Source organism: Pelodiscus sinensis, chromosome 23, assembly GCF_049634645.1.
Source record: "Pelodiscus sinensis isolate JC-2024 chromosome 23, ASM4963464v1, whole genome shotgun sequence".
NCBI lineage: Eukaryota > Metazoa > Chordata > Testudines > Trionychidae > Pelodiscus > Pelodiscus sinensis.
Genome location: NC_134733.1, coordinates 7208795 through 7221478, shown reverse-complemented (window position 1 = coordinate 7221478; position 12684 = coordinate 7208795). Strand labels below are relative to the sequence as shown.

The following is a 12684-nucleotide window of genomic DNA, read 5'->3' as shown; positions in this document are numbered from 1 at the left end:
GAATTTCACCAAGTTTGTTAATAAACAGTTGCTTTCAAGTCTGTCTGTTTGAAATGAACCTAGTTGCTACATGCTTCCTCTTTTATAAATTTTTGCGAGTGTGAGGCTCTGAGAAATAAGATTTACACTGGGGGGACCCTAATGGTGTATACGTTGTTATACATTATTGTTATACATTGAGTAGCATGACAACTCAGAATGAGTAGGAATCTTGCCTTCCCACATCCCATCACCACTAGAATATAAAGGTGCTGAGGCAGCTGTCTCCTGAATATTGTCTTGACTGCCAGTAGTGTGTTTAATTTACATCTTTTCATTTGTGTATCCTATGGCACTTGCTGAAAGTGCAGAGATTACTTAAAAGAGCTAAGACTGCATATTGTGTTATATGTCTGCTGGTGAGCAGGGATAGTGCCAGAATCATAAAATAATGTAGCTATGTGCTGGAATTAGTGACAGATAATTTGCATATAGCCATGTGTGCATGTATAAGCTCAATTATCAGTGGTATATTATAGAACTCAGACCTTCTGTGGTGTAACTCTAAAGGTTTTAAGAGGCTTAAATCCTTCTGAATGAATTCTACACAAGGAAAGGGTAGATTTGCCTTGTAGATGGATATTTTGAATAAAGACAGGCTGTTGAGTATGTGCCTTGGCTTTTTAGCATCATAGTGCTTTACATACTGGGATCTCCCCCCAGTAGATTTCTTGACACCCAAGCCACCTTCATTTGTGGCCTTCTTTTTTTAAAACTCTTGTGCATGGGGAAAAAAAGTAAATGGGATGACTCTGGTAGATCATAGGTCCACTAGTTTGACATCGATCCCTGGCAAACTCATAGAAATGCTGATATGGATACCATATTTAAAGAATAAAGGATGGTAGTGTAATCAATGCCCATCATAGTTTTATGGAAAAAAGATTGTCAAACTTTATATCAAGTCAGGATTGATGGTATACTTGGCCTTCTGCAGGGCATTTGATTTAGTCTTTTTGACACTGATTTCTGTGTTTTTTCTTAAAAAAAAAAAATCAATGTTACTCATTAAATGGATTAAAAACTAGTTAACACATAGGTCTCAAAATAATTGCAAATGGGTAATTGTTATCCAATTGGGTTGTTTCTGGAGCATCCTATAGGGACACTCAGGCTGTGTCTACATTGGCACCCCTTTCCGGAAAAGGGATGCTAATGTAGACTTCGGAATAGCAAAATCCGTGGGGGATTTAAATATCCCCCACGGCATTTGCATTTACATGGCTGCCGCTTTTTTCCGGCTTGGGGATAAGCCGGAGAAAAGCGCCAGTTTAGACGTGATTCTCTGGAAAATAAGCCCTTTTCCGGAGGATCTTATTCCTACTTTCAAGTAGGAATAAGAGATTCTCCGGAAAAGGGCTTATTTTCCGGAGAATCACGTCTAGACTGGCGCTTTTATCCGGCTTATCCCCAAGCCGGAAAAAAGCGGCAGCTATGTTAATGCAAAAATTTTGCTATTCCGATGTGCTACATTAGCATCCCTTTTCCGGAAGGGATGCCAGTGTAGACGTAGCCTCCATGTTTAATGTCATTATCAATGTTTTGGAAGAAAATTGCAAATAATACACGAATTGGCATGGTAAATAATGATGGGAACAGGGTGGTTACACAGCCTGATATTAACTGCATGGCGAGGAGAGTTCCTTTGAAAAATATGAACTAATAGTCAATGAGACCATTATTGGACTTTACTGTGTCTACTCCTGGTGTCAATACTTCAAAGAGAATGTAGAAATCTGGAAGGGTTATTTAAAGAGCTAAAAACAATGTAATGTCTGAAAAATACACCCTTTTGTGAGAAACTCACAAAGCTCAGTTTTGTTATCTAGGAGAAGATCTAGAGGTAATTTGATTATGGTTTTCCTACATGGGGGACAGATTTCTGATGGTAGGTGGCTTTCTAATGTCAGAAAAAACATAATGGAATTAAATGATTAGAAACTTAAATTGTCTAGTTTCAGCAAGGGGAAAATTACCCTTAAGCACAGCTTATCTAGAGATGTGACATACTTCATTCAAAATATCTTTAAAGACTAGATGCCTTTCTTTAAAAAAAAAAAAAAAAAAAAAAAAAAAAAAAAAAAAGTCCTAGCTCAGACAGGAGTTATGGGCTTGGTTCAGAAATGTAGTGGCTGAGATTCCGACCTGTTACACAGGTCATCAGATTAGATGATAAAAATGGTCTCTTCTGGTCTTAAAATCTATTAATACTACTTCGTACAATCTCTAGCACAGTGGGGTCCTGGTCCATGACTAGGGCTCATTAAGTGCTATGGAAATACAAGAAGGTATAATCTTGCATCTTTTTGTGTTGGTCCTCCTCTCGTGTGTGGAGACCCATTTGCTTTTTAAAAAAAAAGTCTTCCAATAATCAAAATATCTCCATATTATTGGTTTTGTTTAGCACTAGTTACAGTGCTAGTGTCTGTGCAGCTCCTTGGAGCAGTAAATAAGAGTGATTAAGTTAATCTATAAACCAGATTTCCAAGAGACTTTATTTGTAAACAAGGAATACTAACACCTCTGAAAAATTATTTCAAACCATAATCTCTTCAGAATCTGCTGCTGAATGTGTCATTTAATACACTAGCATATTTCGTAATAGTAAATTCCTCTTCGCTTGGTTGTCAGGTGATGGGCATGTACGTGAAGAATCTAAGCTCCTAACGCCTATTGAAATCAAAGAGCTTTGGGCACTTTAGTGTTTTTGAAAATTCTTCTAGTACCTAAATACCTTTTAAAAATGTGACCAATCCTGAAGCCATTATCTATAAGCAGTCATTGTGGATTAAGGGTGGAGTAGGGAGCTAGTTGTGTAATTGAAGAACTACATGATTTTGACCTAAATGAGCTATTCCGTAAATGGTTTTAATCTGTCCTAACCAGCCTGTAATCATCTTCTCTAGCAGGAGGAGAATCTGGGAAACTTAATCCATGAAACAGAATCTTTCTTCAAAACAAGAGATCAAGAATATCAGGAAACAATAGGACAGATCGAGGTAAGAAAAGTATTCTGCATGAGAATTTATTCGCCATCTTAAAAATCTGTTCTGAACTTCAATACTGTGGGTACACCCATAGGCCAAATTGTGTGTTCCATTACAAATCACTGAAGATGATGGATTGTAAATATGTAACTTCAGAACTCTACCCTCAGCATCCTATCCCAGTATAGTACATCCCTCCTCTATAGTGCCATATCCTGCTTGAGACCCACTGTCGGGAATGAATGTAATGTTGTTGTAATTAGTGGATAAAGGGCAGCCCAGGCATTTATAAATAAAAAATGCATTCAGGTTTTGCCAGTTTTCTACAACATTCTCTCTTTTTGTCTCTGTGGAAAATCCCTCTCGTTGCTAAGGAATTATTTCAGAGAACACCAAGATGCACTAGTATAGCTTTTGAAGATATTTATGCTCGTTCTGTGAGTCATAAAATACAAACAGCATCTCAGACAGTTTGCAAGGTTAAGGAATCACTGGACATTAACCAACAGGATGCAGACTATTAATAGCCAAGAGCTGTTAAAAGCAGCAAAACTAAAAACTGGATTGCACTACTGGGCACAAGCTGATAAATATGGTAATCTCAGACAAGATGGAAAGTAAGGCTGCCCAGTGGACTTCACAAGGTTACTAGGGTGCTTATGTGATATTCAGTATGCCAACAACCCATAAAACTGGCCAGGACAGGGCCTTATCAAGTCACTTGTTATATGCTGACCACTATCTCTTGTTCATGACAGCTGGAGCTAGCCACAGCCAAGAGTGACATGAATCGCCACCTCCACGAATACATGGAAATGTGCAGCATGAAGAGGGGCCTGGATGTACAGATGGAAACCTGTCGTAGACTTATCAAAGGCACTTCTGACAGGTAAATAAGATGTTCTTTGGCTCTCCTGTTCTCTAAACTCCTTCTACAGAGACACTGCCAAGCAGTTAGTAAAATACTTCCTATTGATGCGTTCTTCATTTTGGAGAAGAAGTGTTATGTGTCTTCCAAAGAGCCTTGATGTTCGCTATTGCGTTGGAAGACTTGTATGTCATTGCTGTTGTCTGCTTCCACATACCCATCAATAAAATGGGGCTAGTGGTACTCAAAGTTTGTACAACACTGAGATTCTATGGATGAAAAGTGCTAGATATCACTGTTAATACTCATTAGAAAATGAACGTTGAGAGAGAGTGACATAGAACACCTTTTACCTGACTTGAGGATGGAAATTGGTCTTTTTTTCTTAAAAATGAACAGTAAGAGAGCAGTGTTTAACAGCATCACTTACTACACTGTGTATCTAAATATTTTTCTTTCTCTCTGCAGAAATTCTCCATCTCCCAGTTCTGTTGCCAGCAGTGACTCAGGAAACACAGATGAAATGCAAGATGAGTTTGACAGAGAGGTGGATGCAGAGCCTATGGTCAGCTGATAATCAGAGCATTCCAGTGAAAGGGAAAACACAGGAGAAAAAAAAGTGGGAAAAAATAGAATACTGACCGAATAAAGACTAATAAGCCCTTGCAAAGGGTTCCTGAGGACTTGTTCCGATATGCATCCCCACCCCACCCAAGGATTGGTGCTGTACATTTCTACTGTTCTACAAATTACAAATGCAGAATTCTGTAAGAAAATATGGTGTTTTAATTGTGCCTTTGCCCCAAGCTGAGCCTCTTTGAGCTCTAATGGAATATTAATAACAGGTGTTTTTTATAAAAAAAAAAAAAAATTGGGAGCTGGGGCGGCAATCTTGCAGCAGCCGAGAATGGTGTTGCAAAAGTCTTAAGTGTTTCAGTAGGCTTATACGACTTACTGAAGCTGCACTGATTGGCAAAAGGAACACTGTGGCAAAATGAGCCGTGAACACAACACAAATTACAGTATGACAACTGCTGTTGTCTAGCAAAAAAAAAGTGAACACCTCCAGTGAAGCTGTTAACCCCATTTAAACATAGCAGTGGGTTAGAGGCAGACTCGAGGCTCATGCAGTTATAAACTATTTAAAGAGATCTCTTTATGCCGTCTGTGTGTGTGAAAGAGACCTTTGGAATCTGCACAAGCTTAATGCCTGAGTCTAGAATCTCAAGAAGCAGTTCTCAGCTTGGTGGCAAAGCAGATGGACAGGGTACATTGGGGTGGGAAATATCACCGTTAAACTACTATGCAAAAAAAAAAAAAAAGCTCGCCTTATTTATACGGAATGTTTGGTCCCTGCTGGCTCTTGGTGGAAGGAAAGCTAAAAAACACAGTTGCGCGTGTTAATTATCCGTAAAGCTTCCTTTGTGGAGGAATGTCTGTTACAATGCCTTTATTTTCTGGGGTGGAATTAGAAAGGGATCAGCCCTTCAGTTCCTGATTTTTTTTTTCCTTCCCCTCTTCCCCCAGTGTATATATATGTATTTTTAACCATAATCATCACAGGTCTGTCTTTACTGTCTGGGAGATGAGCAGCATAAAATACAGTTTCATGAGCATCATGGTTGAGGCATCAGGGTAAGCTGACACACAGTGTTATAGATGTAGACTTGTGATGTGACATTAGAGATGACTGTCCTTTGGAAAACCTGAAAATCAGAAAATAGTGTCCTCCTTTTTAGGGCACAGTAAAAGGAATCCCAACATACTCCTGCTCTGGAATTAGGGAATAACAGCCATGTGCTTTCTCTGTGAGAAAGCAAGTAGCCCTAGGCCTTAGGTGTCTGTTCCTCTATTTTTTAAACCAGAGAAAGCAGCATCAAAAGTCTAATGAATTTACTTTCTATTCAGGGAGCTGGTGGTGTTCTTGGTTATAATTAGAAATTGTCACAACTCAGCCAAGACACAATAAGAATGGAAACCCGACTATAAGCAAGCAGAAGACAATACAAGATTGGTTCGCAGGCCACTGTTGAAGACACTATTAATGGCTTGTAGCAATAACTATGTAGATAGTGACCATTTTAAGACTGGGGCTAAATTTCAAATTATGACTTCTCCCCTTTCATGAAACTCCTCCCACAGGTCTTTGAAAATGCTAGGGGTGGAAGTTGTTTTCTTCCCATATTATTTCGTAAATATTGGACAAAGAAATGTTAGGTTTTAGCATCCTCTCGATTTTAAAGTGCTAAGATGGCCATTGTTCTGTATCCATTAACTTGAAATAAAATGAGGGGAATGGCATTGTGAGCAAACAAAATCCAGTACACATCAAAGTGCTGCTTTCTCCATAACCGAGCACAAGTTTCACTAAAGTAGTGTCTGTATTAGGCAGAAAATGCCTGTTGGAATTTTGCACAACTTGCTTAACTTTGGGGGCAGTGTAATCCTGACAGATTCTTGCTTGTAGAGTAGCTTTGTGTACAGTACCATCTTGGGAGTGTCTATACTGCTGTGGAGGTCGATCTTCTGGGGGTCATTTAACAGGTCTAGTGGGGACATGCTAAATCAAATGCTGAGGGTGCCCCCGTTGATGCTGGTACTCCTTGCTGTTGTGAGGAGTAAGGGAAATAGATGGGAGCAGTTCTCCTGTAGACTTCCCACAGTGAGGATGGTGCCCTAGCTCAGTTTAAGGTAATTCGACTCTGGTTCCATGCACTGCTGCCTGTAGTTTTTTCATTGCTATTCCTGTTGAGTTTCCTGCAGCTGACTGCTTAGACCCAGATTGAATTTTGTGGGCCATCAGAACCATCTGAAACAGATGACCCCACCATCTTTCCAGGTGGGAAGAACTACTGTGATGAGACCCTTCTGGATCCGCAATGTGACTTAAATTACTCCCGTCCATGAAAACTGTAATGCAAGGATATGCTATTAATTTTATTTGCTGTTTGAAACATTCAAGCCATTATGCATATATCACTTGTTAAGAGCTCTCTTATTCATCATACTGTACCTCAGTGGCCTTTCTACAATGTTTCATTGTGTGTCATTTTGTGCTTAGGTCTCCCTCTTTTTTTTTTTTTTTTTTTTTTTTAAGTAACCTGTATTCCAAAGTGCTCATTCTTAGCATCTCTTATTTAGCCAAAGCAGTAAATGATGTTCACAAAGAGTTGGGTTTGTGTGGTGGGGGTGAAAAATACATGTCTGTCATGCCCTTTTTGATAAGGGAGCGGGACTCCATGTTTTCAGTTAAAGTATTTTTAAGGTTACCAAGCCTCTTTGAATCTCAGCTGCTAAATATATTCGGTTTCTCAAAAGGTCGAGACACCGCCTGCCAAAGCTGTACATTTGTAGTTAGTACTCCAGTGACTTTTGAGGACACACTGTCTCCTACAGGAGCAAACTCCTCTTATAAACAGCCTTCCAGGAGGCTTCCAATCAACTCTCCTCTGACTATGAAAACCTCTTTTGTAGTGGAGAAGTTGAGCAGTTTAAACAGCCGTCCTACTTAGCTGCTACTTTCTTTGTAAAATGCAGTGTCTGCGAGGAGAGTGGTTCAGTGTTTTACTTTTAATGGTTGGTATGTCGAGGCAGGGAAATAGAAGAGAGTGTCCTGTGTTTAATAGAGTGAGTGCTTGAGGAAGCAACCCTTAGTTGATACAAGTAACCTACAGTTCATCTCATAGCTATAATTATGAGGAGCATCTGTAATGAGGTTGCACTGTTTGCAAGTGCAAGAGGTGGGGATACCTGTATAGTAAAGAATAAGAAATAATGTGTATGATGATGAAATGTGTATGATGGTAATAGCGATGAGCATGGTTGTTGTCTGTTTTTTCTATAACCATATGTAATCCATTTTTAAAATTTGTCTTGATACTTGGGTTTGGGGTTATTTTAGTCAAGGCAGTGACTTGATAGCTAATGGGGTCAGCCCCATGTCAGTTAATGAGTCGATCCATGGTCATTTTCCCATGAGGTTTTTTGTTTAGTTTTGTTTCAAATGATGCTGCTGATTTTAGCTGACAGTGGTCCCATTTTTGTTTGTATTTATCACGTCTTTAGTGACTAGATCAAAAGCTTGCCAGAAGAAAAATTGTGAAAATGCTGGAAATCATTTTGATTACCTCCTTTTTCCTTTGTAAAGCTGTAAATACTTTTTTTATTTTCTATTCTTAATGCAGTGTCATATTGACACTTTTTTAGAATTATCAGAAAATCCTCATCATTGGTTTTTTCTCATATTTTTTAAAAAGAGGATTTCAAGAAAGCAAACTTTTTTGCTTGTTAGCAGTGTAATAAAGTAAATTCATAAAATGGGTTTGTACACAAATAGTGTTTTCAGTGACTAAATCTCAGTGCTTTTGTGGTTGCATGTTCTTCAAAAAGTCCAAAGAATCCTGTGGTACAAACATTTTTCAATGATTTAATAAATACCACGTTAGGTCAGGCAAGAAACAAGGAATGGAATTTTTTGTTTAAGTAAAGGTTGATAAATGCAACTAAAGAAAATGTGTAATCTATTTATAAATAACACCAAATATTCTATTTTATTAAATTTTTTTTAAATGCATAAACAGCAGTCAGCAAATACAGGTCTTCCTCTGTAAAGTATTCTCTGCTTTGATGGGACTCTAAATTCTCAGTGCTTTCAAGTAACTGCAATGAAAAACAAATGTAACTGGTGTGGCTGGCTGTGAAACATTCCTCCCATCTCTTCCTCATAGCAATAAAAACATTTGTTGTGGATGTTACTGTAACTGCAGAATTATTTTCTCTCATCTTCACTGATTCCTGTGTATTCTGAGAGGCTGAGCATAGACTGACATCTGTGTTGCTTACCACAAATGATACTTCAGATGCAATTTTTATATTTAAAACTTTATCTAAAGATTTGTATTTTACCCTCTATCAGGGTAGAATATACTAAGACTGCAATTCAAATGGGGAAGGGGGGAAGCCAATTGCCAATTTCTTTGCACCAGTATAAATAGGGAGTAATTCCATGCACATTGTCTCAGAGGGATAACCATGTTAGTTTGTATCTGCAAAAACAGTGAGGAGACCTGTGGCACCTTAAAGACTAACAGATTTATTTGGCCATAAGCTTTCATGGGTAAAACCCACCTAATCAGATACATGGAATGGACCTAACAAAATGTTTGTGTTTTGTGGTTGTTGTTTTTTTTTTTTTTTAAACCCACCAAAACTTATGCCCATATAAATGTTGGTTTTTAAGGTGTGTCAGATCTCCTCATTGTTCCATGGAAACTATATGATTTGGAGATCAGAATCTTTCTGTATGTGGGAAGGCTTTTCAGACCTTTTGCAATTTCTGTATGGTAAAAGGAAATACTAAAAACACATTCCTACCAAAGTTGAAATTCCCATGGTCAGTCTGACTTAGGGCTGGTCTACAATGCTGCAGTAAATGGATCCAATTTACACAACTTCAATTATATGACTAACATAACTGAAGTTGATTTTGTTAGATCCACTTACCGCAGTGGCTATCCAGTGCTGTTGATGGGCGAGTGTCGCCTGTCAACTTCCCTTACGCTTCTTGGGGAGGTAGCATACACAAAGAGATGGGAGAGTGTTTACCTTTCAATTTAGTGTGTCTTTACCAGACTCGCTCAATCAACACTCACTGAATCGATTGCAGCAGTTCCATTCTATGGGCAAGTGAAGGGTATGCCCTTAGCTGAGTGAGTGACCAAACAATTGATGGTACAGGGTGCTTACAGCCATGCCACAAATACCCATAAACCTGTTGAAATTAAGCAAAAACCTGCTTATGCTTTCCTTATTTCTATCCCTTGGAAAGATCATATTGATGGAAGAATGTTTGTACCTAGAACATGTAGTGAAGAACATCTTAAATGAAAGATTTCTGACAGTGCTTCATTTTTGTGAATGCTACATTTTTGAGCAGCATAATGTTTGAAGGGGTGTGCTGTTGTCTAAACTCTTAATGCTATTAATGCTTATCACAGTGGAAAACTTTAAAAAGGTCTTTCACCTAGGCTGTCTTATTGAAGTTTTAAACTCTTCTTGGATACTAATGCTGCCCAAGGATTCAAAGTAATATTCAGGTCATTTTTCACATTTTGTTTCTAAACTTTCATTGAAAGCTTCTGGTGCACTAGCACAGAGACACAATGTTTGGATTGTAGACACAAAGATGACCTTTTAAAATGTTCCTTTGAAATTATATAAAAATCACAAACATTTGCCCTTAAGTTTTTTATCAAATCTTATTTTTACAAATTGTAGACAAGCTTTGGTTTTATAGGTTTTTATATCAGAGGTCAGGGAGGAGCACTAGATGTCAGACCCCAAACCATCAAGTATGCAGGCTTGTACTCAATACCATTTTTAAAAGTGGCAGATAAGTCTTTCAAGTTCAATCTTAGACGTTAGCTCCTTACTTGATCTTCAGTTTCCCTTTTAATATGTCTTCACATGCATTGTGCATAGCTTTGGGGTCTTGAGTCCCTTGTAAAGTAGCCTTTCAAAAAGCTAATCTTTGAAGGAGAGATTTTAAGAGGCTGGATGAAGTTGACTGCTTATGAGGCCCTCAATGCTTTTAAAAGAGCAGGTCAGGTCTCCTTATCTGTGATCTGTGGCACTCCAATAATGAAGCACTTTCACAAATGAGATACTATTTGAAATCTGAATAGGTCTGTTTTTTCAGGCAGGCAGTGATGCCAACATCAGAAAAACTGCTTTAAGAAAGTTACATTTCCCACTTCATTGGAGTACTTGTCTAAAGATTTGGAAACTAAATAATTCCCATACACATACCATTGTGCTGCAGATCTGGGTCTTGTTTAGTTTGCTGGCTGCCTGAACTGACAGAAGATTTAATCTTAAATCTTGTTCTAGAAATGTTGAAGATGGTTTAAAGCTTGGACACATAACTGCACTTCCTTTGTAATAGGGTTTCACTGAAAGGAATATGCAAAATTGTCTGTCCCTTGGCTTAAAAAACTTAGCTAAATTTTGCCAAAAATGGTATTTATTTTTAGTGTTTAAATGGGAGACAATTAACTCCTTTCCATGCCATGTCACTTTGTGTCTGTTATTCTTTGGATTATATAAGAGTTTTTTTTAATACTCATTAAAACAGACTACTATTCAGAGTGGAAATGAAACTGTTTACTGTATTGTTGTAAATATTGTGCTTTATATTCTGTATATTAGCTTATTTTAAAAGGAAAAATGACTTAAGTGATAATGCTATTTGATCTCTGGTAAGGAAAGATCCAAGGATGAACCAATTCCTAAGCTTGCTCCGGAAGAGTCATGGTTTCTTGCCTGAGTTCAGTTTTGAATGGATTGCCCCTCTGCTTGGAAGTCTGTCATTAAGTTTTAAAAGCAGACCAATTGGTTTATAGACGATCCAAGATTTTTGAGTTCCCTGTTTTGAAAGGAGTACTAGAAACCTGCACAGCAAGAGCCTAAAGTGTTTGAACTGTTGAGGTAATCTATTGGAACTTGTATTTCAAATATTAGTGCCAAAATCTAGTGACTGTTTAGTGTTTGTTTTTCTTGTTCTCCCTTGAAAGGGCAAAAGTCCAATCACTTGTCTGCCTCCATTTTTCTCAACCATCCTGTGCTGTAGCACTGCTCTTCCAAGAAGCATTGTGATATTGGTTCATCCTTCCACTCTTGATTTTTATAGAAATTCAACTATGAATGTTTATTTCCAAGTCACGTACCAAATGGGCTTCTCTGTGAAAAGGGGATGTTCTGAAGCTCGTTGATGAAAACGGGTTACGGTAATTGTCTGGTTACAAGGAAAAAACCCTTAAAATAAATGCCAAACTTCCTGGTTGTCTGTTTTTTGTGTATCAGTTATTGTCTTCTAACACTGTTCTTCCAAGACACCCAACATAAATCAGCTAAAGATTTCCCTGGAACAGAAACTCATTAGCATGGAGTTACTCAGTCCTTCAAAGGAAAGGGCCCCTCCATGTCATTAGTAGTCCCTTCCCAATTGGTCTAGTGTTGGAGCTACTTTCTATCTTTATACTATTCTGGTAAATAGCCTCTAAATTTTAAATACTCTCTAAGCGAAACAAAAATGCCACTGACTTAAAGCAACAACAGGCCATAATGTTGAAGTATTTCTGTTAAATTCCTCCTGGTTGCTCTGCTGCTGATTCCTGTGCAAAGTTAGCAAGACTCTGACCCTTTTACTTTTCAAGTGTGTCCTATTTTTAAAGGACAAACAAATATCTAAAAGAGTAGGCAAGCTCCTCTTAACCACTTAGAAGTACATGGATCATGCTGGTGCATAAAAATTAATCCATCTGTATTTTATGTTCTCTAGTCTCCCTCCTTTCCTCCCTCCACACCCACACTTTTTTCCCTCCTCTACCCATGGACCCTACTCATTCAGGAGAGAGAACTGCATAACTGATGGTGAATTAATTCATTTCTCGTTTGTTTTTTCTACTGTCGTGGATTAGTAATGGCAAAGATGGCAGGAAAATTCAAGGCACTCTTGTTTTCACATGCATGTGAATTTTAAAGTGTCCACACAGAGAAGGGAATACTTTAGAGCCAAAATATAGCTGTAAAGGGACACCAAGAATGTAGTTAAATTTATAACAAACTAGCCTAGGTGCCTTGTCAGTTACAAAAAAAAAAAAAAAAGACTGGAATCAGCAGTTGACCTTATGTGTAGCTTGACTTCCACCCCAGCCGAAAAAGGGAAAAAAAGTCTAGTAGATCCCAGGGTGCTGGTGGGGGGAGGAGTTGCAGAGAGGGCCATCCAAAAGG

At 38.2% G+C, this 12684-nt stretch overlaps 1 protein-coding gene and 1 long non-coding RNA gene across 3 annotated transcripts in view; one reads left to right on the top strand and one right to left on the bottom strand.

Moving 5' to 3' along the window:
• IFFO2 (intermediate filament family orphan 2) overlaps window positions 1-11734 on the top strand; it is a 58004-nt gene extending 46270 nt beyond the window's left edge. The window contains exons 7-9 of one of the 2 annotated variants that reach the window (XM_075906468.1): window positions 2949-3038; window positions 3785-3915; window positions 4363-11734. In XM_075906468.1, coding sequence (XP_075762583.1) covers window positions 2949-3038; window positions 3785-3915; window positions 4363-4468 — 327 coding nt within the window. In that variant the 3' untranslated portion in view covers window positions 4469-11734. Of the gene's footprint in view, window positions 1-2945; window positions 3039-3784; window positions 3916-4362 lie in introns of both variants that reach the window. The other variant, XM_075906467.1, reaches the window with a different exon arrangement.
• The window catches only part of LOC112544486 (uncharacterized), a 33310-nt gene continuing 29076 nt past the window's right edge, over window positions 8451-12684 (bottom strand). Inside the window, exons 3-4 of the long non-coding RNA XR_012897305.1 lie at window positions 11619-11686; window positions 8451-8553 (exon numbers count right to left, since the gene is read on the bottom strand). This is a non-coding gene — a long non-coding RNA (uncharacterized LOC112544486). The remainder of the gene's footprint in view (window positions 8554-11618; window positions 11687-12684) is intronic.